Source organism: Pediculus humanus, genomic scaffold, assembly GCF_000006295.1.
Source record: "Pediculus humanus corporis 1103172108299 genomic scaffold, whole genome shotgun sequence".
Taxonomy (NCBI): domain Eukaryota; kingdom Metazoa; phylum Arthropoda; class Insecta; order Psocodea; family Pediculidae; genus Pediculus; species Pediculus humanus.
In genome coordinates, this window is record NW_002987868.1 from 234,115 (window position 1) to 260,403 (window position 26,289).

At 31.2% G+C, this 26,289-nt stretch overlaps 2 protein-coding genes across 2 annotated transcripts; both read right to left on the reverse strand.

Moving 5' to 3' along the window:
* Positions 1 to 11,922: 11,922 nt before the first annotated feature.
* On the reverse strand, positions 11,923 to 13,066 carry Phum_PHUM566250 (Myc proto-oncogene protein, putative; the record flags this gene model as incomplete). Its single annotated transcript, XM_002432003.1, has 2 exons — positions 11,923 to 12,702; positions 13,055 to 13,066. The coding sequence occupies 2 exons, from the start codon at positions 13,064 to 13,066 to the stop codon at positions 11,923 to 11,925; spliced, it is 792 nt and encodes a 263-aa protein (XP_002432048.1).
* A 10,734-nt stretch (positions 13,067 to 23,800) lies between these two features.
* Positions 23,801 to 25,144, reverse strand: Phum_PHUM566260 (uncharacterized protein; the record flags this gene model as incomplete). Its single annotated transcript, XM_002432004.1, has 2 exons — positions 23,801 to 23,835; positions 24,094 to 25,144. The coding sequence occupies 2 exons, from the start codon at positions 25,142 to 25,144 to the stop codon at positions 23,801 to 23,803; spliced, it is 1,086 nt and encodes a 361-aa protein (XP_002432049.1).
* Positions 25,145 to 26,289: the final 1,145 nt, after the last annotated feature.

Below are 26,289 nucleotides of genomic sequence, written 5' to 3' on the forward strand. Positions count from 1 at the left end.
CGAAAAGTTTTAAAAATTCTCCCCGACTTTAAAAAAAAAAAAAAAAAATCGATTTGTTTACTTAATATTCACGACGACGAGGGTTTTTTTTTTTTTTTACAAAATTATGGGGTGCCCCTTTTCTATCTCTCTCTCTCTCTCTCTCTTTTCGATTTCAGGTATTCGAATTACACAAAAGTTTTTTTTTTTTATTCTTTTCGAAAAAAACCGACCGACCGACCGCAAGAAAAAAAAGTTTTTAAAACTCTCAACCATGTTCTTTTTTTCGTTTTGGAATACAAACAACAACCCGAACGCACGAACATCAAAACAAACGAAAAAAAAACAAAAATTTCCCCTACTTTCCCCCTTTTCCCCTACCTCTTCCCGTAATTTCACGCGTTTTAATGTTCTTCCTCTTTCATCCTCCACCACCACAAAAAATCCTCTTTTTCCTATTCGACAATAATAATAATAATAGTGAAATTTAAATGTCCGGTATCGGTGGTGAATTTTAACGTGGTAGCAGAACACAAATAACGTTTCATATTCGCGACGGTGAAATAAGGCCATCACCACCACCACCACCACCAAGACAACTTTTTAAATTATCATAATAATAATAATAATAATAAAATATTTGCCCCAGATAATAAATCATCGGGACATAATAAAAAAAAAAAAAAAAAAATTTTTTCGCCATAAATATCCGGCAATAAATGTTAAATATGGTGACCTTAAAACAACCGATCGTCGTAATTTCGACAGCCGATGTTTGTTTGTGTTCTTTAAATACAACGACGGACAACCTCCAGACAGACGACGGTTTTGTAAAATAACAATATTGCAAAATAATAACCTAACAAATTTTTTTTTTTTTTTTGTCGACGAGGAATAAAAGGAGGGGAGGTCAAAGTTCAAAAAATTGAATTTTGAATGAATGCAAAATGCAAAATGCAAAAAAAAAAAAATTTGTTCGTTTGTTGTTTGTTTGTTGGAAGCCTACATCGATTCGATTCGATTTATATTCTTCGGGTTATTTTTATATATAAATATTCATTGCATTTCCGTTGAATAATAAATTCAAATAAATTTCCCGCCAACGCGCGTTTTTTCCCCCCATCTTCTGTCTCTCTCTCTCACACACACACACACACGCATTCAAACTTTCCTGTTTTTTCTAGAACGTTGTAAGAAATTAAAAAACTTTTTTTTTTTTATGTTGCACACGCGTCGTACGTTGCATTTGACAATCGACAGAGAGAGAGAGAGAGAGAGTGAGTGAAGGGGAGTGAGAGAGTGAGAGAGACCAAGTTACAAATTCTTAAGAAGTCATGTTTGTTCGAGTGAAATTCTGGAAATCTCCATTAACACAATCCTATTAAATTATTATTATTATTATTATTATTATTATTATTATTATTATTATTATTATTATTATTATTATTATTATTATAAAATGATATCATTATTATTGTTTTATTATATTTCCGTGAAAAATAAAAAATTCTCAAAGTTTTTTTTTTTGCAAACTACGTTAAAAATAAAATTTCTCGATATACGACGACGACGACGACGAGGAGAATGACGTCATCATATTTTCATATCGTGTCATTAGAAATTATTATAATTAAACGTGAATACAACGGGTGACATTAAAAAAAAAAAAAAAAACCCGGGGGAAAATTATCATCATTGATTTTTTTTTCCATTATTTTCCTAAGATGCGTTTGTTGTTTGTTTGTTTGTTTGTTTCGTTGCAATATTGCATTTATATGCAAGTAATTAAATATTTATTATTCGACGCCTACAAAAGAGAAAAAAAAAGAAAAAAATTTCACCTCCCCATTTTGACTTTTTATATACGATTCCTACATTCAACCATTCATTCATTCATTCATTCATTCACCTTTTTTTTTTTTTAAATTACGAGAAAGTACTCATTACTTTTGCCCACACGCGTTTATCTTGTTTTATCAATAATCAACCGTTTTGTCACGGGTTGAAATTTTTAATTTTTAACGTGTAAACAGAAAAATTTCTTTTTTTTGCCGCCATTTTTGTTTTTTTTTTTTTTTATAAATTACGAACGACGAACGCGTTTCATGTCGTGAAATCTCGTGCCAATATTTGCGGTCAACATTCGAAATTGTTTTTTTTTTTTTTTTTTACATAAAGAATGATGAGATGTCTCCTCTCTCTCCCTCTCTCCCCCCCCCCTCTCTCTCTCTCTCTCTCTTTCCTCATTTATTTAAAAACCACAACGGATACCCGGAGGGTAAGAAAAAAAAAAAAGTTAAAAATAAAATTGCAGATGATGATGATGATGACACGTAAACACGTGACAAATGCAAATATTAAAAAAATTTTTAAAATGGCGGACGTGAATTACGGCCAATTAAAATAAAACAAAAAAAAAAAAAAGGAAATAGAATTTAAAATGAAAATAATAACAATAGTTTCAATCAATCGGTTGAATTTTATATGCGACACTAATAACGGACCAAAAGAGAGAGAGAGAGAGAGAGAGGGACCTGTTGGGGAGTCTGTTGATTTTTAGTTTGAAAATGAAATGAAAATACATTTTCCATATTTGACTAAATAAATGAATGAATGAATGAATGAGCGAATGAATGGAGAATTTTACTAACGTTTGCAAGAGAGGGAGAGAGAGAGAGAGAGAGAGAGAGATGACAGCATCATCATCTGTTGCATTTTTTCTAACTGAATTCATTATAACAATTTAAATTCGATTCGAATTTTTATCGAATAAAAACGAAAGAAAAGAAACCGGAAGTAAAAGAATTAAAGAGCGAAGGCGGTTAGAATAAAAAAAAAAAACTTACCTTCGACAACCGGATATTTGCGGTTTCATCGTCGTGTGAGAAACGAAGACAAAAGAACAAAAATTTCTTCCTCCCTCTCCTCCCACTTCTTCTTCTTCCACTTGATTTTTTCTCATTCAATTCATTTATCGAAACCAAAAATGAAAAAATATCCGCGTGTTTTACGGCGGTGAATGATAGCAAAAAAATAAAAAAGTCGTGTAATAAGAATAATTCGAATTGATGCAAAAGTAGTCTGAACTAAATTTTTTTTTTTTTTTTTTTTTTTTTTTTTTATTACCTGAACGAAAGGTCAAGTTTTTTATTTTTGCTACAGTTTATGAAAAAATGAGGGCTTTGACACGAGAGCTTTGATAACCGGGTGTGGTCACTGCCCTCTATGGAATTCCAAAACCGTCTTTTTTTCTTCTTATTTCTTTCGTGTGTGTGTTTGTTCGGTTGTTGTTGTTGTTGTCTGATTGCCAGAAGGTGTTAAATACGGTACATTAAAAATTATATTAAGACTTTTTTAAAATGTATTTTGTCCAAAATAATTTTTAATCATTTATTTTAATACCGATCCAAATAATAATATTAGTAGTGACGTCATACGACAACAATTAAACTTTCTATTGTTGTTGTTGTTGTTGTTGGCCTTTTTGTACAAAATTTGCAACGATAAAAAAAAAAATAAAAAATAAAATTCCAGAAAAAATTATTATTATTATTTTAAAAACTTTTTCTAGAACTTTCGGTTAAAAATAAATTTATTTAAAAAAAAAACTTGATTGGTTTAAAGTTGCCAAGAAAATTCTAGAAATTCGATTTTTGACTTTTTTTTTCTTTGTAATTTTAATCCGTATAAAATTAATAAATTTAAAATTGTTTTTGTCGTGGCATAAGAAACCGTATTTAAAAATAAATAAATAAAACAATTTTTCCTTCCGTATATAAATTTAAAAATATTTTTACGCGCCAAAACCAAAAAAAAAAAAAAAAAATTAATTTCGCGACGACGAAGACGACGTCATCGAAGCAGAAGAAAAATTTGAAAAATTTTTTTCCCAACGAAAAAATATTTTCCTAACAATAATAATAATAATAATGATGATGACGAAGACGACGATGACGACAATAATGATGATAATTAAAAAAAATTTTTTTTTTCTTTTAAAAAGGCTCCCTTCGATATACATTTTATTATTATTATTACAATCGATTATGGATGACTGACAACCGGTTAAATCCTGTTCGAAAAAGAAATAATAATAATAATAATAATAATAATAATAAAACCTGAAAGAAAGTTAACGCCCTAATCAAAGTTTATAACAATATCATCATTCACTCATTAAATGTTAACAAAAAAATTAAATTAAACGACTTTTAATAAATGTGGGAGTAAAAATGAATATTAGAAAGACGTGGAAATAAAAATTCTTCTTACACGTCAATTAACAAAAAAAAAAAAAAAAAACAATAAAAACTCACAAACAATAATAATAATAATTAATTAATGAAAAAAAAAAAAATGTGTGAGGGGTTTATCAAAGTAGCAAATACGTTCGTTTGTATATAAGAAACAAACAAAAAATGGCGCGAAAAAAAAAATTTGAAATGATTTGCTTATAACAAATAAAAAACACACGAAGAAAAGTAATAATAATAAATGGGGAGGGGAGGGGGGTAATAAATGCAAATGACAAGATGATATAAAAAGAAAAATTCTAAAAAATATATTTTTTTAATTGTTGGTTGTTTGTTGCGTTTGTTTGTGGCGAAATAAAACAATTTTAAAACAACAATTGTTAAATTATTATTATTATTATTATTATTATTATTATTATTATTATTATTTTCTGCTAGAATTTATTCTTGTACGAACCTTTATAAACACGTTGTTACAATTTGCGTATTGATATAAAACTACAACAAAAAAAAATCAAAATGGCGGACGGCGCCGTAAACGAAAATGAAAAATTTTTTTTCGTTTACGTAACGGTTTTTTTTTTATGCGCGCCATCTATCTTCTCCTCCCCCCCCCCCAAAAAAAAAAATTGCAATAATTAAAAAAAAAAATATCGACAACAATCGATAAATCGAACGAATTAAAAATTTAACAAAAAGGCAGACGATAAAAAAAAAAAACAATATTCATCGTCATCGTCATCATCATCATCATCATCATTATTATTATTATTATTATTATTATTGTTGTCGAACGCGTTTTTTTTTTTTTTAACGTCGTTTGAATTTCACGAATTAATTTAAAAAAAAAAAAAAAAAATTCAAATGGAATTTATTCGAGCAGACAACATTTTTTTCTTTCTTTTTTTTTTTTTTCATACAATTTAACAAACAACAACAACAACAACAACTCGTCCGGTTTAGGTAGTTAAACCTATTAATAATAATAATAATAATTTTTCTTTTTTTCTCCTCTTGCGTCACCCCCGAGTGCGCGCGTTTCGTCGTCCCACAGATTAGAATTTTTTGAAAAATTTCATAGAGTAAGAAAAAATAAAAATTTGAAAAAAACGGTCACATTCGATTCGAACTTTCTTCTTCTTTCTCTCTTTTTCTCTTTCTTTTTCTATCTAATATTTTTTTAATAAACTATTTACGCCATGACACTAATAAAAAAAAAAAAAAAATTCTACGTCCTTGAACGTTTTTTTTAAAATCATCATCATTATCATCACCATTATTATTATTATTATTATTAATGATACTGATAATAATGATGATAATAAAAAATTTTAAACTTTTTATAATTGATTAATTTTTATAAAAAAAAATAATAATAATAATAATTTCAACAACCTTCGTGACGTCATAACCTACGTTTTACATACGTTTTTTTTCTAAACAACCTTATTATTATTATTATTAATTTTTATTTATTTATAAGAAGAAACAATAACAAGTCTCAAAATTAATAATAATGATAATGATGATGATGATGAAAGGAACTTTATTAAAGAAAAAAATGAAAAAAAATTTTCTTTTTTTTTTTTTTTTTTAAATTTTATTCTTTATTTTATTTTAAATTTTTTACATTTTAAAATATTTAAATTTAAAAACAATAAAAAAAATTAATAATAATAATAATAATAATAATAAATGAAAATGATAATAATAAATTACATCGTGATAATAATAATAATAATAATAATATTAATGATGAAGAGATGATTATTATTATTACTATTATTATTGATATAATTTTCCAAAAATAAACAAAAAAAGAAACAAATAAAAGTAAATTATTTTTAATGAGCCGATGAAAATCAGCAAGAGAGTGAATGACTGACTGACTGACTGACTGACTGAATGAATGAATGAATGAACGAACGAAAAAGTAAACGAATGCGAAACTAATGCAAAAACGAATGGAAAAAGAAAAAAAAAAAAAACAACAACCGACCATCAATTTATTGCTCAATAAAATTAATAATAATAATGATAATGATGATGATAATAGTAATAATGATCATGATCTTGATGATAATGATGATGATAAAACAATGATGAATGTTTTTTTTTCTTTTTTTTTTCAAATTTTAAAAAAAATTTTTTTTTAAATTGAGCAAAAATCACCAAAAATACAAACGAACAAACAAACAATCAATCATTTATCAAATTTACGATAATAATAATAATAATAATGACGACGGTAATTAATAATAATAATAACAATAATAATAATAAAAATATAATTCTTCGTTTTTTTTTTTTTTTTTTTGGACTTGTTGCAAATTGTTCACAATCCCTACGCATTCGTACGCACGCACGTACTCACGCACTCACGAACGAGACAAAATAAATCCAATTATTATTATCATCATCATCATCATCATTATTTTTTGTTTGGACACGTGAAAATATCTGGAAAAGTTTTTAACGATGAGTAATGAGAAAAAGAGAGAGACGCAGACAGACAGACAGAACAAAAAATTTTTTTTAAAAAATGCACACGCACGCACGTGCGAGGGGACTCAATCCCCCCCCCCAAATTAAAAATTGAAAAAAAACGTCGTTAATTGCAATTTAATCATACAAAAAAAAAAAAAAATAAAAATAAAAAAGAAATTGGCTCGAGTGCCATCACCTAACGTCGTTGAGCGCCATTTTATTTTCAATTCCCCCCCTCTCTCTATTCGTCTTCCTCGCACGCACGCTTTTTCACTTCCTCTCTCTCTTTCTTTCTCACTTGGGGCATTTGCAACAAGTCATTATAAAAAAAAAAATTAATAATAATAATAATAATAAAACAAAAATAAAATATTCCAATGAAATAAAAAAAAAAAAAAAAAAAAACAATGTCGTTGTCATTTTTTTTTTTAACAACACAATATATATATATATTATTATTATTATAAAAATAAAAATAAAAAATTATAAACTGTTTACCTTATTTATAAAATAATAATAATAATAATAATAATAACAAAACCCATCATCATATTAAATTAAAAAAAAAAAAAAAAAAAGAAAAAAAAATTATTTATTTATTAAATGTAAACGTGGCAGTGAAATCGCTGGACTAACTAAATAAATATTATTATTATTATTACCACCATTTATAATCAGTATTATTATTATTATCGTAATATACACAACATCGACGAAGGCGAAAAACGAAAACCGTAACAACGACGACGACGACGACGACAACCTCAAAAAAAAGATGTCGGAATAAAATACCCAAAAAAAATTTTTTTTTTTTATTCATCACTACCTGTGAAAATACCTGTAAACAACAGCACCACCACCGCCACCGCCATCATCATCACCACCACCACCACCACCGCCATCGTCATCGTAACCACCACCACCATCACATTCTTCCAACCCACCGCCAAACTCATTCAAGTGACGGTAAAGGTGGCTGATTGTTGCCTTTGTATTGACGGCATTTGCCGTGGTGATGACGATGATAATGATGATAACGACGACGACGACGATGCTGTCTACTGCCACGTTCGACGCCGACGCCTACACCCTCTCGTACAGCCAACCATCAATTTTTTTTTCTTTTTTTAAATTTTTTTTTTTTTTTTTTGACTTTAACACTTTTTAAAAAAAAAAAAAAATAATAATAATAAAATATAAAAAAAAAAAAAATTTGTTTTTCAGTCAGGTTTTCACTTAATGTATGAAAACTACAATTAAAAACTAACTAATTAACTAACTACCAACTACTACTACTACCACTACTACTACTCATAATAATAATAATGAATAAAAATCCCTGAATTACAATTATACATATATATATATAATTAAACTTACTTTTATAACCTTTATTATCATCATCATCATCGTATCATACATATATACATAAATATATAAATACGACGTAGCAAAATAATTAATTAATAATAATAATAATAATAGTAATAATAGTAGTAGCAATAATAATATTAATATTAATAATAATAATAATTTACAGTATTTTTTTTCACTTTTCTTTTCTTTCTTACTCTTTTATATATACAAAATATAAAATTAAAAATTACAAAAAATAATAATAATATTAATAATAATAATGAGAAAAAAAAAAAATTTTTTTCTTCTTCTTCTTCTTCTGTTTCCTCATCCTTCCCTTCCCTCCCCTCTTCCTCCTTCTCCACCTCCTCATCATCGTAATCATCATTCGGTCAACATGTTACTCCCAAAAAAAACAAAAAAAAACTTTCAATTTGTTTTGCAATAAAACTTTATTCCCTCCCCCCCACGCCCCTAATTTTTGTTATCGTACATAGTAGTAATAATAATAATAATAATTATGTACATATTTATTTATTAATAATCGTTAATTTTTATCATTACTGTATATATATTTATATATATTTTTTCTTCTGCTTTTATTTCAATGACCGATCGTGTTTATTTAATTATTATTATTATTATTATTATTATTATTATTAAATTTTTTTTTCATTTACCATTATAATAAAATATATTAAAAAATAATAATTTGCAAAATAAGTCTTATGTTACTGTACAATTCCCCCTCCTCCCACCTTTGACGCGTTTTTAAATCAACACACGTCACATCGTGTTTATTATTATTATCATTATTAGGTTTTGTCGTTTTTTCCAAAGGAGAGAGAGAGAGAGAGAGAGGAAAAACGCACGCACGCACAAATGCATCATTACACGTGGCATCAACCATACCTTCTCCTTATTACACTCTCTAAAATAATAATAATAATAATTGGTAAAACGGATGTGGCCAGTGATAGGGAATAAGAGGCGGAAAGAGAGACCGTTGGGAAAAAAATAGAAAAAATATCAAATCCGAATTCATTTCCGACGACAACGACGATTCGCGAAAATAATAATAATAATGATAAACCTATTTGAACGAATGGTAAAACAAATCGAAACCGTTAAAAACCTGAACGAAAATATGTTAAAACGTGCTTGACAATATATAAAAATTATGTTTTATCATCGTTATCATTATTAGTTTTCGCTCTTTGATTTAATTAAATTTTTTTTTTTTTTTTTTAAAAAGGGGGCAGGGGAATCCCCCCATTCTTCTCTAAACTCATAATAATAATAATAATGAAATGGAACATTAAATATTAAATACCTTCCCGAATCGAAAAACGTCGTGTTCTCAACAAGCGTAAGAAAGGTTAGGAGAAAAAGGAAAGAAGGAAGGAATGATACCGGATATAGATAGATAGAGAGAGATAGAGATAGGAGACCACGTTGAACAAACAACTGACACGCCGGCTGATTGTTTAAAAAAAAAAATTAACAAATTTCTTACCTTTACTTTACTAACAAGCGACTAATGGCGCAGGTGTACGCACATTAAAACAAACATGTAAAAAAAAAAAAAACCTTTTCCGTTTTCTTTATTTTAAATTACGAGTGCGTGAGTGCGTGCGTGCGTCGGAAAAACGATAACGAGGGGGAAAAATGGCGGCAAAAACAAAAAACAAGAGCAAAAATTCAAACGCATACCTAAAACGACGGTTAACAAAAAAAAAATTAAAAATCAACCGATCGATCGATCGATACCTGTAATCAGTATTATAATATCCCCGTTATAAAAAAAAAAAAAAATTGATGATGATAATAATAATAATAATAATAATAATAATGAAAGTAACAAAACTTTAAGTACAAAAAACGTAACACACATCATCATCATCATCTATTTCTCTTGCTATGTAAATTTTTTTAAATATTAAAATAATAAATATTCTAATTCCACGTTCACTACTAGGCTTAACAAACGTTGGAAAAGAAAAAAGAAAAAAAATTCTATTTAATAATAATAATAATAATAAAAAGAAACTAAATAAAACTCCTTTTGAATAATCAATAATCAATAATAATAATAATATAATACAATCGAGAGGAAAAGAGCGACAAAGGAGGGGGGGTGCGAGGGTGGAAGAAGAGATTTGTTAGCGGGGCGGGACGGGAGGGAAAATGGAGAGAGAAATGAAATAAAATAAGGTAAGAAAGATACCTGTTCGTGACCTGCATTATTACCTAACAACAGCAAAATAATCATAATAATAATAATAAAACCGTTTGTTTTACCTCAACAAATTCAAAATAAAAAAAAAAAAAAAAACAAAAAATTTACACAAATTTCGGAAAACTTAATAAAAAAAAAAAAAAAAAAAAAAAACGACTACGTCATCGTTCATCATCATCATCAAATCTGCGACAACATCAACAAATGCAACAATACAGACGATGACGTCAACGACGACGACGATGACGACAACAACAACAACAACAAATTTTCTTTCGTTAAAAAAAAACGTTTTTCCAAATGCAAAATGGCGGCCACCGCCGCTGTTGTTTATTATTATATGTTGTTGTCGTTGTTTTTGCTATTATTATTATCACCATCGGAGTGATGATGATAATAATAATAATAATAATATTGATAATAAAGAGAGTAAAATACCAAATTTAAATGTATATTTAAGAAAAAAAAAAAATAAAAAATAAATAAAGGAAACGTTTTCTCTCATCAATTAATTATCATCACGAACCTTCCTTCCTTCCTTCCTTCCTCCTTCTCCTCCCCCTTTCGTTTGCACCTTTAATTATTCTTTCTTTTTTTTTTTCCCCTTCTTTCTTTCCTTTCAAACACATGTACGTGTACTCGCGTTCCTCTTATATTTGAACTAATTAAAAATTTAAAAATTTAAAAAAAATGAAAAAAAAAAAAAAAAAAAAAACAAAAATAGAAAACCTGTACAAAACAATTATTAAACTTGTGAGAAAGAAAAAGTGAGAGAGAGAGAGAGAGAAAGAGAGAAAAAGGGGGAAATGGAGGTAAGAAGAAGAAGGTGGAGAGTAAGGTGAGGAGGGGAAAAAGGCCAAGAAAACGAGAAGAAAAAAAAAAAAAAAATCAGGCTTTACTTTTTTTTTTTTTTTTAAAGAGATTCTCTTCCTTGATTTTTTTCTTTTTTTCAACGGGATAACTTGGCCGCCATTTTTTTTTTTTTGAGAAAAATAACAACGTAATACACCTCCTCCACTTTGTCACCCCCTCCCCAAACAAAACAAAACCTGTCGATGGTATATCACCACCATCATCATCATCATCCTTACACGCATCCTTCCTCCTCCTCCTTTTCCTTATTTCTTTCTTTCTTTCTCGCTCTCTTTTACATAAAAATTTTTTTTTTTTTTTGTTTTTTTTTTTCCATTTTTTTTTCTACCCATAATTACAAAAGTAAATGATGAAAAACGAAAATGGACCCTAAAGCCCTCAATTGTTGTGTTCATAACTTCCTACGATATATGTACAAATAGATAAAGACACGTTTTTTTTTTTTTACTCTATGACAATCTCATTTTCTTTTTACGCGCTTTTCTTATTCTTTCCTTCTCACCAACGAAACTTATTTCGAAGGGGAGAGAGAGAGAGAGAGATAGAGACCAAAAAAGAAAAGCGCGATGATGAAATGAAGACCGAAAATTAAAAAAAAAAAAAAAATATAAATTTTTCGTTTTTGTTTCACCAGATTTTTCGGGTTGGTTCCCGAAATCCCGATGGGGGGTGCGTGCCTGTTGGTGTGTCGGTGGCAAGACCAGGAACGTACCACGAATTTCCCTCCTTCGCCATTTAACGACGAGCTGCCAACGATCGCCTCAATTGTGAAACTCGAGCTCTCAACATTTCCTGTTGCCTCCTCAACTCTGCCTTCTTCCTCGTTAATTCAGCTTCCTCCCACGTCAAAGTGTTACAGAAATCCGCTCCGTAGCTCAATATGACAACTTTTGGAGCTTTTTCGTTTCCCGCCGTGAATGGAACGAGTTTTCTTAGTTCTTCGAATGCGTTTCGCAAATCGATTCTCCTCTGTCGTTCCATGCTGTTGTGTATTGTTCTCTTTTCCGTCGTGTCGGCGTCGAAATCCGAACTCAGACTTCCGCCGTTTCTATAATGACTCCTCCGGTTTTTCGGCTTTTTAGACTTGGCCGATTTAAAGTGTCTCTGATATTGGTATTTTCTTTTCTTAATGGATTTATTAACGTAGTCTCCGTATTCGTCACATTGAGCGCTTCGTTTGCTACCGGCACCACCGCCACCGTTACCGTTATTACCACCACCACCACCACCGCCACCTGTCCGCCGCGAATCACTTCTCACGGTCACTTTACGTTTACTATGCAACGTTTTCGGTTTAAGCGTCCTGTCGTCGAGACTGTATCGGGGTGGAGCCGACGTTGTTCGAGAACTTTGTCTTTTCAATTCTTTTTTACTTATGGCCGAAGCCATGGTTAACTGTAACTGCTGACGATCGGAAAATGACGGATTCGTCGGCAAAACTCCTCCGCTGCTGCTGCTACTTCGACTGCTCGGCTTTTTACTTTCACCGTACACGGTTTCAACGTCGATTTCTTCCTCTGCAACAACGAAAAGAAAAAAAAATAAAAATAAATATCGATCGATCTATCAATCAATCAATCAATTATTTCTCATTCATTTTCTTTTTCACTTAACTCCCCCACCCCACAAAAAAAAAATGTCACGTGACTCTCGAAAAATAAAATTTTAAAAACCGGAGTAAATCATAATTAAAAAAAAAAAAAACATTTTTTTTTCTTCCAAAAAAAACAACCAAATTTTTTTTTTTTTTCGCTAAAGAGGATGTGGTACGTGTAGTTTGTGCCAAGGCGAATCCACTTCAGGTTATGAAACGTTGGAGGAGAGCAACCGAAAAGTTGATGACCTTTAATATTGACTTTGAACTTACGAAATTTTTCATTTATAAAAAAAAAGAGAGAAAGAGAGAGAGAGAGAGAGAGAGAGAGAGAGAGAGAGAGAGAGAGAAAGAGAGAGAAAACTGCAATCGGATTCCATATTTTCACATAAAAATAAATAAATAAATAAAATTAATTTTATTAAATTCCTTCCTCATCATCATTAAACTCCCGCCATTTTTTTTTTTTTTTTTAAATTTAAATTTCAATAATTTAACGGATGCAAAAGAGGGAACGTAAACCAAGTTAAAAAAAATATTTCTGGAGAAATAAGAGAGAGAGAGAGAAAAAATTTCTTCTCTCTCTTCTTATTCTTCTTCTTTTTCTTCCTCATATTTTTCTTCTGCTACTCCAAGACTTCCACACCACGTGCCACACCCAATTTTTTTTTTTTTTTTTTTTTAAAACTTCAGACGCAAGTTCAGACGACAAGAAGCTCAAGTGTGAGCTCCTCTTCTCTCTCCTTTTTCTCACCCGCGCTTTCCCAGAAATTTTACGCGCACGCGTATTCAAATCCCGCCGATTTTCATTTTTTTTCATTTCACGTTTTACAAAAAAAAAAAAAAAAAATCTCGTGACATTTCGCCGCCAAAAAAAAAAAAAAAACAGTCCGCCATATTTTTTTTTCTTTCCCTCCACCCCCCCTCGCTCTCATGCTCAAATTCATGTCCGATTCTATATTATTTAATTTATTATTATTAATAATAATAATACTCGCATTCATTCTTTACTTGGAAACGTATTTCCAGTTTTTTTCTTTTCTTTTCGACCTGGAATCTCTATGGGTTCGATTAACCGCAATTTTAATGCTAAAACCCGTAAAAAAAAAAAAAAAAAATTATTTAGAAATCAAGTTTCTGATTATAATAAACGTTATAATAATACAGGTTTACATAGTCCGGGGCGAAAAAAAAAAAAAAAAAACCAAAACTCATTACCTAAATATCTACGAGCCTAGCCAGCCACACTTTTGTGTGTGAGTTTTAACAAGTACGAAGAAAACAACAACAACAAACAACAACCAAAAAATTAAATTTAAAAATTACACAACGATAATAATAATTAAAAAAAAAACCAAACCAAACCGACATTTTTCTGTTTTATTGTTTTGACGTAATAATACAATAATAAAACAGGAAAGAGTGAGAGAGAGAGAGAGGGGGGGAAGGGAAAGAAAAAAGGGAAAACACATTCCCAAAAAAAAAAAAAAATTTATTTTTAAAATCGCAACGTCCGAAAATAAAAATTAAATGATTGATTGATTGATTGATTGATTGTTTTTATCGATTCTAGATTCGGGAGTTTTTTTACGAACGCACGCATTCTTCCTTCTTACGCAAACGGGGACGTCTCATTGACGAACATTGAATTGATTGAGAGAGAGAGAGAGAGAGAGAGGGTCAAGGTGAAGGAAAAGAAAATAAAAAAGAGAGAGAGAGAAAGAGAGAGAGTGAGAAAAGTCATTACAAGAAAATAACATTAACCCGAACAGGATTTAATGAGAGAAAAAAAAAAAAAAAAAACGAGACGGAGAAAAACTCCAAAGAAACAAGAAGAAGAAAACGAAGGGAATAAAAAATGAAAAAATAAAAAAAAAATGGAAATGTTGGAAACGGAGAGAAGAGAGAGAGAGAGAGAGAAGAGAAAAAAAAAGCGGGGGAAAGATGAAATGAGAGAGAAAGAGAAAAAGAGTGAAAGAGAGAGGAAGAGGGAGAGAGAAATCCTTCGAAAGAATTCAAAATACTAGAATTTAGCAGACGGCGGGAATCGATTTTTTTAAAGGGAAGTGACCCCTTCACCCTCTCCTCTCCCCTTCCCTCCACTCCCCACACCCCCCCCTCTCACACACACAAAACTTTTCTTTCCTTTCCTTTCGTTTCCTTTCCGCACGCCACGCAAAAATAGAAAGAACGAAAAAAAAAAAAAAAATCCGCATTTACTTTTAGATTCACTTTTTTTGCTTGTTTGTTTGTTTGTGTTTGTTTGTTGTTTATTTATTATTACTTTTTTTTTCTTCTCTTTTTTTACTACGAAAATAAAAAACAAAATACGCCCTTTCATTATTTATTTTTAACGTAAAAAAAAAAAAAAATTTTCCTTTTTTTTTTTTTTTTAACGGTTTTCTCCGTCCGTAGGGAAAACAAAGTTTGCGTAACGTTTTTAACATTTACCCTTCGCGCGACAAATTCAATTTCACACCCGAATCTTGTATAATTTTATGCTCGATTATATATATATATATAAATTTTAAAAACGGAAATGAAATAGTGAAAAATCATGCACACCATTCGAACCAGTTTAAATAATAATAATCATCGGTTTATATTACATGGAACCGCAAACGACTTCCGCTTGAAAATGGCGCGCGCGCAAAAAAAAAAAAAAAAAAAAAAATTCTCATTCTATCTAACCTTGTAAATAACCCAAAGGAAATACAATATTTGATTATTATTATTATTATTATTATATACAAGTTTTTTAGTTTTTTTTTGCGTCTACGGCGTCAATGCCTACAACAACAACAACAACAACAACACTACTACTACTACTACCACTACTACCACCACAACCGTCCGTCCGTCCATGCTCCAGATAAACTTTTTTTTTCGTAAAAGAATCAAAAGGGGCGTATGCTCGAAATTATAAAAAAAAAAAAAAAAAAAAAAAACATTGCGACATTCACCTGTACCTGCTTTTCTTTGAATTTGTGCAAAAATAAAAAAATGAATTATACCAAGTCTACTACTACCCTCCCACCACCCCCCTATCTCTCTCACTCACTCTCGCAACTCTCTTTCCTTCCTCGTCTCAATGATTCCAATGAATGAATGAATGAATGAAACTTGGCATTAGAAAAAAAAAAGAATGAATCGAAATACAGTCTCAGTCAATCAATCCTCCACGCAGACCGCGTACCACCTTTCGTTTATTTATTATTATTATTATTATTCTCTCTATTTTTTATTATTATTATCCATTAGGACATGTTTAGCGCTCTCGACCTCCAAACTCGGTCAGACAAATTATACTTCTTCGGTTGGTAATAAAAAAACCAATTTCGTAGACATTTTTTTTATTTTTTTATTTTTTGCGAGATTTAAATTTTATTTTTTGCCAATTTCGAATTTTATTTTTTAGTTTTTAACGCGCGTGCGCATGTGCGAAACCTGATTTTCGACGGTTCCACTTTTTCCGCCACGGGGCCTTTTCGACTTGCGATTTTTTTTTTTAATGTTCGTTTTTACGCTCGGTTTCCCCCCCCCTCTCCAACCACCTTTCCCGTTCTCCTCCTTCGCAACTGTTGCCAATTAAAATAAAATTCAAACGGTTCACGCGGGGGAGGAGGGAGAGAGAGAGAGAGAGAGAGAGAGAAGGCGAAAGGTTCTCATGAAAAATTTCAAGAGTTTCTTGAAAAAAAAAATTCAAAAAAAAAAAAAAAATGATGAAGAGAAACAAGAGAGAAGAAAAATCTTCAAGGGTACTTCTCCTCCTCCTCCTCCTTCTTCTCTTTTATATTTCGTCCAATAAAAAAAAAATTCCCTCATTCCCCCCTCTCACCTTTTCTTTTCTTTTCCCTTCTCCTCACTCCCACCCACCCACCCATCCACCCACCTCCCTCCCTCCCTCGTGTATTAATTTTTAACTCAAGAGTGGAATCAATAAGAAAGGAAAAGGAAGGATAAATCAGTGAAGATTATTATTATCATTATTATTATTATAGGTTCGAAATAATAATAATAATAATAATATAAATGGACTTTCGGTTTGAAAAAAAAAATAAAAAAAAAAACGTCGATACGAAAGAATCGAAAGAGAAATAATGCGGATTTTAATGGAGATACTGTTAATCGAGATCAAGCCCCCAGAAAAAAGAGAGTGAAGAAGAGAAAGAGAGAGAGAGAAAAAAAGAAATAAAGAAAGAAAAAAAAAGAGAGGAAAGAAAGAAAAAAAAAAAAAAAAAAGAGCAAAACTGCATTCCACAACGCCATTCGCGGTTCGTTGGACCGAGAATCAAGGTACGTTGTACCGTGTTTACCAATGATAAATTATCATAATAATAATAATAATAATCATTAGCATTATTTTACTTCGGAACGAACGAGACGTATTGTTTTCATTGAGAAAGGAGAGGAGAGGAAGAGAGAAAAAAAAAAAGCATTCGTTTCCCTTTTTTTCCGTTTTGTTTTTGTTTTTTTATTTTGAGGTGACTTTTTTTCTTTTTCATTTACCTGCCCCAACGTAAAAAAAATTGCACTACTACTACGTGGCAGAAAAAAAACAAAATGGGTGGGCATCGAAACACTTTTTTTTTTTTTTTTTTCCCAGGCATTCGAACCGGTCATTAATTATCGCGTAAATTAATAGACTAATTTATGAAAGTAACACCACTTGAATATTGTCAGTCACAGTCAGTCAGTCAGTCAGTCATGTGGCCTGACAAACGATGGTCTACCATTTCATTCTGAGAATTACACACACACACTCACGCATGTACACGTAATTTTTTTTTTTTTTTCAGTTAAACCGAATACGAGCGTGATTATATATTAATCCGAAATCCGATGCGCCCACCATCATCGTAACGTTTACGAGAGGATAATGTGGGATTAACATAGTATACCCGATCGAAATCGAGGAATGATGATATGGCAATACCATTTTTTCAAAATTCCTTCCTTCCTTCATCTCATCCCCCGCCCCCGCTATCACCATTCGCCGAGAAGAAGAGGACTTGAAGCGTTCCTCAACACTCTTTCTCTCTCTCAGGAGAATTATTGACATCGAGATATCATCGGTAGCAGAAAGAAGGTACGTTTAGCGTGGTAGTACGATGGCACACATACACATACCCGCGTGAACCCACACGCTCTGACCGTATATAAATATAAATATTATATTCGTCGTTAAAAGTATGGCGTTGCCATAAAAATAAAAATGATCTAAACTAAATTTACTAACCAACACCAACTTCCTTTGTGACATTGGAAATATTTGACCTCTTGCCAACGGAATTAAATTTGCTTTTTAAGAAATACAAGGAAAAAATTAAAATTTAAAAAAATCTTTCAATTCGACCATTTCGTTTACCCCCCTTTTAAAAGAGAAACCCCCACAAACGCAAAAGAATTTCATAATAATAACAATAATAATAATGTTTTACAACAACAAACGAAGACGAAAAAAACAAAAACAACGAGAATGAATTTTTACAATTTAAAAGATGGCTGACCTAATTAAAAAAAGAAAAAAAAGAAAATCATAATGAAACCAACAACAACAACAACTCTTACTAGAAGTAAGAGAAATCGTCGACTTCCCACGCCGCGTGCGCGCAAAAAAAAAAAAAAAAAACATCGTAACGATGCCAGATTATTATTATTATTATTTCATGCAGACGAAGTTTCCGACGAGAGGTGATATTGTTGTTATTATTATTATTTGTGTCATCGCGGGGGAACAGAACAAATCGGAGGAAAAAAAAAAAAAAAAAAACAACCATTCAATTTTTCTCAATTTTTTCGAATGAGACAGAGAAAGATAGAGATAGAGAGATGGGGGAGGGATGGAGGGGGGAAGGAAAAAAGGAAGACGGGGAAAAACAAAATTGGATAATGAGCTCGTGTGAGTGTGTGCATGTGCGTGTCGTTTTTCTTTTCATTTCTTTTTCTAAATCTTTTAAAAACCTATAAAACCAAGTGAATCATCATCATTATGACCGAACCGTAAGGTAATAATAACTTCTATTAATAGAATTTCGCAGCCTCCGGTGTGTTGGATCCTCTCTCTCTCTCTCCCTTTCCCTCTCCCCCTCTCTCACTACTTCCACGCAATCTCCCCCCTTTCTCCGTCCTTCAATTACTCTCATCCAATATTGCGGCAGGTTTTTATATTTAATTAAACGAAAAATGAAATTTCCCGTTTCTAATTTGTAATAATAATAATAATAATAATAATAATAATAATAATAATAATAATAATAATAACAACAACAACGGATGAATTAAACGATTGTAATGGTCTGTTAAGAAGAAAATAACATTAATCCCTGTTGTTGTTGTTTTGCCCGTTTTTCTCGATCCCTACTCCCCCCCCCTTACCCGCGTAAAAAAAATCCTTTTGCGGAAAGAAGATTGCGTCAACGGCGATGATGATGATGATGACGAAGAAGAAGGAAGAGGAAAAATACATTAAAAATAAAAATAAAAAAAGATGGTCGCGTATCATAAATCTAAATTGGCGGATTGCCCTAAAAAAAAAAAAAAAATTTTCTTCTCTTCTCTTCACTTCGATAATGAGTCGGAGCGTTTGAGTGCAAAACAAAATAGAAAAAAAAACCTGAGGGATTAATCGGGATTTGGCACCTGAATCCGGAAAAAAAAAAAATAGAAAAGATTTTTCTTCCAAGAGGAGAGAGGAAGAGAGAGAGAGAGAAGAGAGAAAAACTTTTTGTTATTTACTACACACCACCACCACACGTATTTCCTCCTTTCCCCCTCCCCCCTCCTTCCCCGTTCTCCTTTTCGATCTTTTCCCCTCCCGTCCCTCCCGCCGCCTTCCTTCTTCTCCTCTCGCCTTAATTAACGAATTTTATTTTATTTTTCGGGTCATTAAATTTATAAAAAAAATTTTTTTTTAAAAAACCTGAAACGACTACAACTCGTCCTAAAATTGCCAATTTAAAAAATGGCCTCTTTTCGAAATTAATAAAAGAAAGAAGCTCGACATGTTTTTTTTTTGATAAATAAAAAAAAAATCCGACATTTTCCACACGATTTCCACCTTCTCTTCCATTCCTTTCCTTTCCTTTTAGGTTGTAAACAAAAGGCTACATTACGATCGCCACTCCGACTGACTGACCTTCACCCATTGGCAAAAAAAAAACATTTCGTTCAGGCGATTGACCTGACTTAACAGATTTTATGCCAACCTTTCCTTTGAATCCAACAATAACCATGACTGTACTCTCTATACGTAAGAAAATAAATAAATAAATAATAATAATAATAATAATAATAATAAACGTATGTCAAGGTTTAATTATGACTAAAGAGACCCGGTCATCATCATCATCATCATCATCATCAAACACTTTTTTCATCATCATTTTTATTATTATTATTATTATTATTTATTTATTCTCTTTCTCTCTCTCTCTCTCTCTCTCTCTCTCTCTCTCTCTCTCTCTCTCTCTCTCTCACACTCTCTCTCGACTTTCGTATGAGTGTATTAAACCTGAGCTAGAGGTAGGAGTCAACGTACGAAGAGATTAATTGCAACGTCAATCTTGATGGATAAACAAAATTAATTTTACGCTTTGATAATAAAATTAAAAAAAAAAAAGAAAAACTTCCCCCCTTCTCCCCTCTCAGCCCCAACGTGGAAACGATTGAAACGCACCGCTTTTATTTACTCTATGAAATGTCCAAAACAACAACAACAACAGAAAAAAATTTTCTTTTTCTTTTTTTTACCTTTTACCTATCTAAGTTAGTCAGTTTCAGTCTCGGTCTCCCTCCCCTCCCCCTCCCCCTCTTTTTTATGTAGACGGATTTGATTCTTTTTCCGGTTAACAAATTTTTTTTTCATGAAATGTGAAATTGACATTTCATTAATTATTATTTAAAAAAAAAAAAGAAAAACCGGAAGTAGCAATGAGTCGGTGCAGCGGGTTAAAAAAAAACGACTTTTTAGCAAAAAAAAAATTATTTTTCACGATTTAAACAATTTTTGACAGATCTTTTCATAATAATAATAATAATAATAATAATAATAATAATAATAATAATAATAATAATAATAATAATGATAAAAACTTGTCGTGCTTTGGGATAAAATTTATTTTCTTTTTTCTTTTTTTTTTTTTTTTAATATCAACGTAATTAATAAATGTTACCGCCGACGAGTACCTCGTTACCATTAAACCACTTTCAAAGACTATTACCGCACCACCACCGCCACCACGACCACCCCCACCCCCCACCGCCACCGCCGTCGCAACCTCCACGAATGCGTTCTGGGTTAAATGAAAAAAAAATTTTTTTTTTTTTTTTTTTTTTTTTTTCTGGTAAAATTCCTTGACCGAATCGTGAGTCGATCGTAATTGTGTCAAAAAAGAAAAAAAACTTTAAACTTCAAACTAAATTTTTTTTTTTCCTTCGTTCAAGATATTTAATAACGCACTAATAATAATAATAATAATAATATTGATAAAAATAATGCTTGCTCTGCCGTAAAATAGCAGTAAGATAGAGATAGAGACAGTGAGACAGCTTTGACAGCGAGAGAGAGAAAGAGATAGAAAGACAAACACAAATAATAATAATAATAATAAAACATAAAAAAAAAATTTTTTGAACTTTAATCAAACGAACGAGAGTCCAAAAATTACAATAATAATAATAATTAATTAATTCATTCATTCATTCCATTATGGCAACAACGTAAACAAAAATCAAACAAATTGCACAATCAAAATCCGTGGTTTACATATATTTCAATATCAATATGGTCTACGACGACAACAACAACAACAACAACAACAACAAATAAATAAAAAATGGTTTTTCATTTTAAATTTTTTATGTTTATAAATAAAACATCTTCAACAACAACAACAACTATTTGGGCATTTTAAGAGGCATACGAAAGAATGTGAAAGAGTTGTGTGTGTGTGAGAGAAAGAGAGATAGATAGATACGAGTACTATTTGCTCTTTTCATCAAACTCCATTTTTTTTTCTCGTAAAGAACAAATTTAATTACTGGGTCAACTCAAACGCCAAAATCAACCAAAACCTACCTTCCATCATAATTGTTACATTTAAAAAAAAAAAAAAAAAAAAAATTCGCCCGAGGGTTTAGACACCCTTCATATCATTATTATTATTATTATTATTATTACATATATAATTTGTGAACTTTACGTACGGACCGCTTAAATATACTTAAAAGAAAAAAAAAAGTTTTGGGCATTCGAGTGATCGAAAACGTTTTTTTTTTTTTTTGGAAAGTTGTTTTAGGCGGCGGTGAAATTTTTTTGTTACTGCCGTACGACAAAGGTTCCCCTCCACCAGCAAGATATAAACGTTTGCGAAAGACAGAGAGAAAAAGAGAGAGAGAGAGAGAATCAAAAAAAAAAAAAGTTCAAATGAATCTTTTAGTAGTAGTAGTTGGAAAGTTTAAACTAAATTGACCGATCGGCCGATATGCGGAATTAACGGTTTCATTCGTTTCCGAGCCCACCCACAACGTTTACACATAAAAAAAATATAAATAATAATGATGATGATAAAAAAAAAACGTAAACAACAACAACAACAACCGAACAAATATTGATTGATAAAATAAAAAAATAATTACTTCAATGACGACGACTTTGTATTTTTTGTTTTTTTTTAAACAAAACAAAACTTTTGTATAAATTAAATATTAATTAATAATAATGATAATAATAATAATAATAATAATAATAATAATAATAATATTAAAAAACTTTTAAAACTGTGAGAACCGAAATAAAAAAACGTATTTTTTTTTAACCCACAGTGTCAACGACTTTCAATTTTTTTTAAACTGTCTTCCGGACAATCTAAAACCTACGAAATTGATTAATATAATAATAATAATAATAATAATGATAATTAATCAATGCGACTTTTCCTTGACTGATTTCTCACGCTGCTAGAAAACGTTTAAAAACGACAAAAAAAAACAACAGGAACTTACGAATCATTATTATTATTATTATTATTACTATTTTTTTGAGTTTTTGTGTTTTTTTTGTTTTGTTTTGGTAATTCTTATTTTAAACCTCTTTCGATGTGCAGATGGTTAAATAACAAAAAAAAAAAAAAAAAAGGAAACCCAAAAAAAAAAAAAAATTGTTTTTGTTTATAATTATTATTATTATTATTTTTCGAAACGTCCTCACGCATTTAAAAATAAGTTTAACTCGTTTCGTATGCGGGAATTTAATAAAATAATAATAATAATAATTTTCACAATCTTTTCCTCCTCCTCCCGAAAATTTACCCCCCCCCCCCGGTCCCGAGAGCAAATTCCTCGACAAAGATGAAATAAAAAAAAAAAAAAAAAATTAATTCATTCGTTCGTTCATTCATTCATTCATTCATTTCAACCCTCAAAAATGGGTGAGATGTTTGCTCCGTTTCTTCCACGATTAAAAAAAAAAAAAAAAAAAAAAATTAATTTTTTTTCGTGGGATTTTTTTTTATCGAGTCAACATTCAATAAACGAAGACGACAACAACAACAACAACAACAACAACAACCACGCAAAATAAAAAATCTCAATGGAACAAACGTTAAACATACAACAAGCACGCATACACACACAAACAAAATGACAGTCGAGATTATAAACTGAGGATTAGGGAACCTTGAGAAAGAAAGAAAGAGAGAGAGAGAGAGAGAGAGAGAGAGAGAGATTTTTTTTTTAAATTAAGAAGACCCCCAAAAAAAAAAAAAAAAAATTTGATAGATTAGGGTTCGATAACTGACAGTTAAACATTTCCCTAAACAGACCGAATTAAAAAAAAAAAAAGGAATATTTTTATACATATAAATTTAATACAGTTGAATGAATATGAAAAAAAAAAAAAAAATGAAATCGAAATGAGGTTTTCCACCCTTTCCCCTCTCCCTCCCCCATCATCACCTTCTCCCCCTTCTTTCCCATTTTGTTTAATTTAATTTGCGACAGAACGAATGAATGAATCAATCAAATGCACTCTAATAATAATATTAATGAGACACCTGCGATAATTTGAAAAAAAAAAAAAAAAGGTACGCCTGCCAACATTTAAAAAAAAAAAAAAACACAAGTGTTGTCGTTTGTACACGACAACAACAACAACAACAACAAAAAAGACAAGTCGTAAATAACATTGAAATAACATTTAAAGGAGATTTATCGACACGAAAGAAAAAATAAAAGGAAAAACAATACAAGTAATGGTCACGTGAATAATAATAATAATAATGATAATGATAATAGTAGAAAAAGAAACTCACCAGAATCGGATGGCGTTTGAACTCCCAGATTATCCATCCTGGCATTTTTACTCAGGTGGTAGCAATGGTCACTGAAAAAACTGTGCGTCGTATAATGTCGCGTCATAGGCACTTCTTGCTTTATGTTAGTCCGATTAACTTTCGTACCGGGAGACACTTTGGACGATGATTCCGTAAAGCTTTTCACGCTCGACGTGTCTCCGCCGTTAATACCATCCAAATACAAATCGAATACCTCACTATCATCGTTCGAGTTCGATACGTCACTTCCCACGTTATTGATAATGTCACAAACGAAATTATATCCGAAAGTATCGACGGCAAAATCTTCGACCGTTTTTATGTCCGGCAAGTCCAAATTTAAATCTTCGTTATCCGATAAACTTTGGGGAGTTTCCGGACGGGGGGATTCGCCCGACTCCGTCAAACCTCCACCGGGTTTCCCCCCCCCATATGGCCTCCCGGATGTTGCGGCGTTTTGTTTATTTTGCGAGCCTTTCACCGGAGCGTTCACGACTCTCGTGGGTAGGAGTATGCTCCTCGCGTGAGTCGGAGCGACGACGGCATTTTTCCTTATGAACACTTTATTATTACTCTCCGGTATCATTTTGCTCTCGGGCGTCGCGGTCACGGCCACCACTTTCGGCTCTTCCGCTTTCGCCGCGGGTTTTTTCAACGGCAACAAATTGATGCACTTTGATATTTTCTGATTGTTTTTATCGTGTTTTTCGCTTATGCAATGACCCGCCCACATGCAATCGTGATTCCTTATTTCCCTCGCATCTTTCGTCATTTTCTGATCGTACATGGGGCTCATCCACGTCACGCTCGCGACATCTTCCAAAAGGTCGTCCAATTCTTCGTCGAAACCAAACTCGTCCGTCATATCGAATTTTTTCCATATGTCGTCGTTGGGTAAATTCGGACTCACTCCCCGATTGGAGTAAAATTCGGCTTCCGTGTCGCCGGACGACGTGTTCAACGCGTGATCCAGGTGAAAACAAGACTGCAAGTCTCCGGGATCTATATCCCAATCGAACTTAACAGGCATTTTTCAAATCTGGAACAGAAAAAAAGAAAAAAAAAAAAAAAAAATCGAAATCAATTGCCACGTAATTTTCCCGCGTAAAAAACAAAAACAAACAAACTGTTTAAACCGTGTTAATAATAATAATAATAATGATAATGATAATACATTCTTTTCGATAATTTCGCATATAGGAAAGCAAAATTTTTTTTTTTTTATGAAATTAAAATATAAAAATGACCCGGGGGGAAAATTTCGTCAAAAATAAAAAAAAAAATTTACGGCCTAGATTTTTGCATTTTAAAAAAAAGAAATCATTAATGGCTAATTACGGTGGTCCCGTTTGACCCTCGGGTTGGCGTCTACACCCAAGGATCGAACCTTAAATACTGTTAATGTAACACACGCATTTAATAATAATATTGTGTAAGGGCAATCATAAATAAAAAAAATACGCGGTTATCATTATTTACGTCAGTCGTTGTAACAATTCACCATCCAGTTAACATTACGTACGTATCGCCACACACACGCACACGCACACACACGCACAACCGCCGCGATTACATAAAAAACAAACATTTATTTACCTACGTTTACAATCATCGGAAATGAATTGTTTTGAAAATTTGATGGGGAATACAAATTTCAGCAATCTTTTGCCACGTCTTTTTCTCTCTCTCTCTCTCTCTCACTCACTCTCTGCCACGATAGAATCCGTCGATCTGAGAAAGTTTGCTTTTATTTATTTATTTATTTACTTTTATTTTTATTTAAAGTTTACGACGAGGGCAACGTCCTCCGCGACGTTTTAATAATAATAATGATGATGATAAATAGGCATAAAAGAGAAAGAAAAAATTTATAAATAAAATTTTATTCGTAAAAATTAAATCAGGTACGAGGCATATTTTTAACAACCGGAGTGTGATAATAATAATAATAATAAATAAATAAATCATTACAACACACGATTGAAAACAATCAATTTCATCGTTATTGGTGGTAACCAATGAAAAAGGAATTTCGACGGCGATAATAATAATAATAATGATAAAACATTCGAATTCTCGTAAAAAAAAAAAAAAAAAAAATATTTTAAAAAAAATTTAGAAAATGAATTTTCTTGATCGCGTTGCGTGACGCCAACAATACATTTTTTTTTTTTT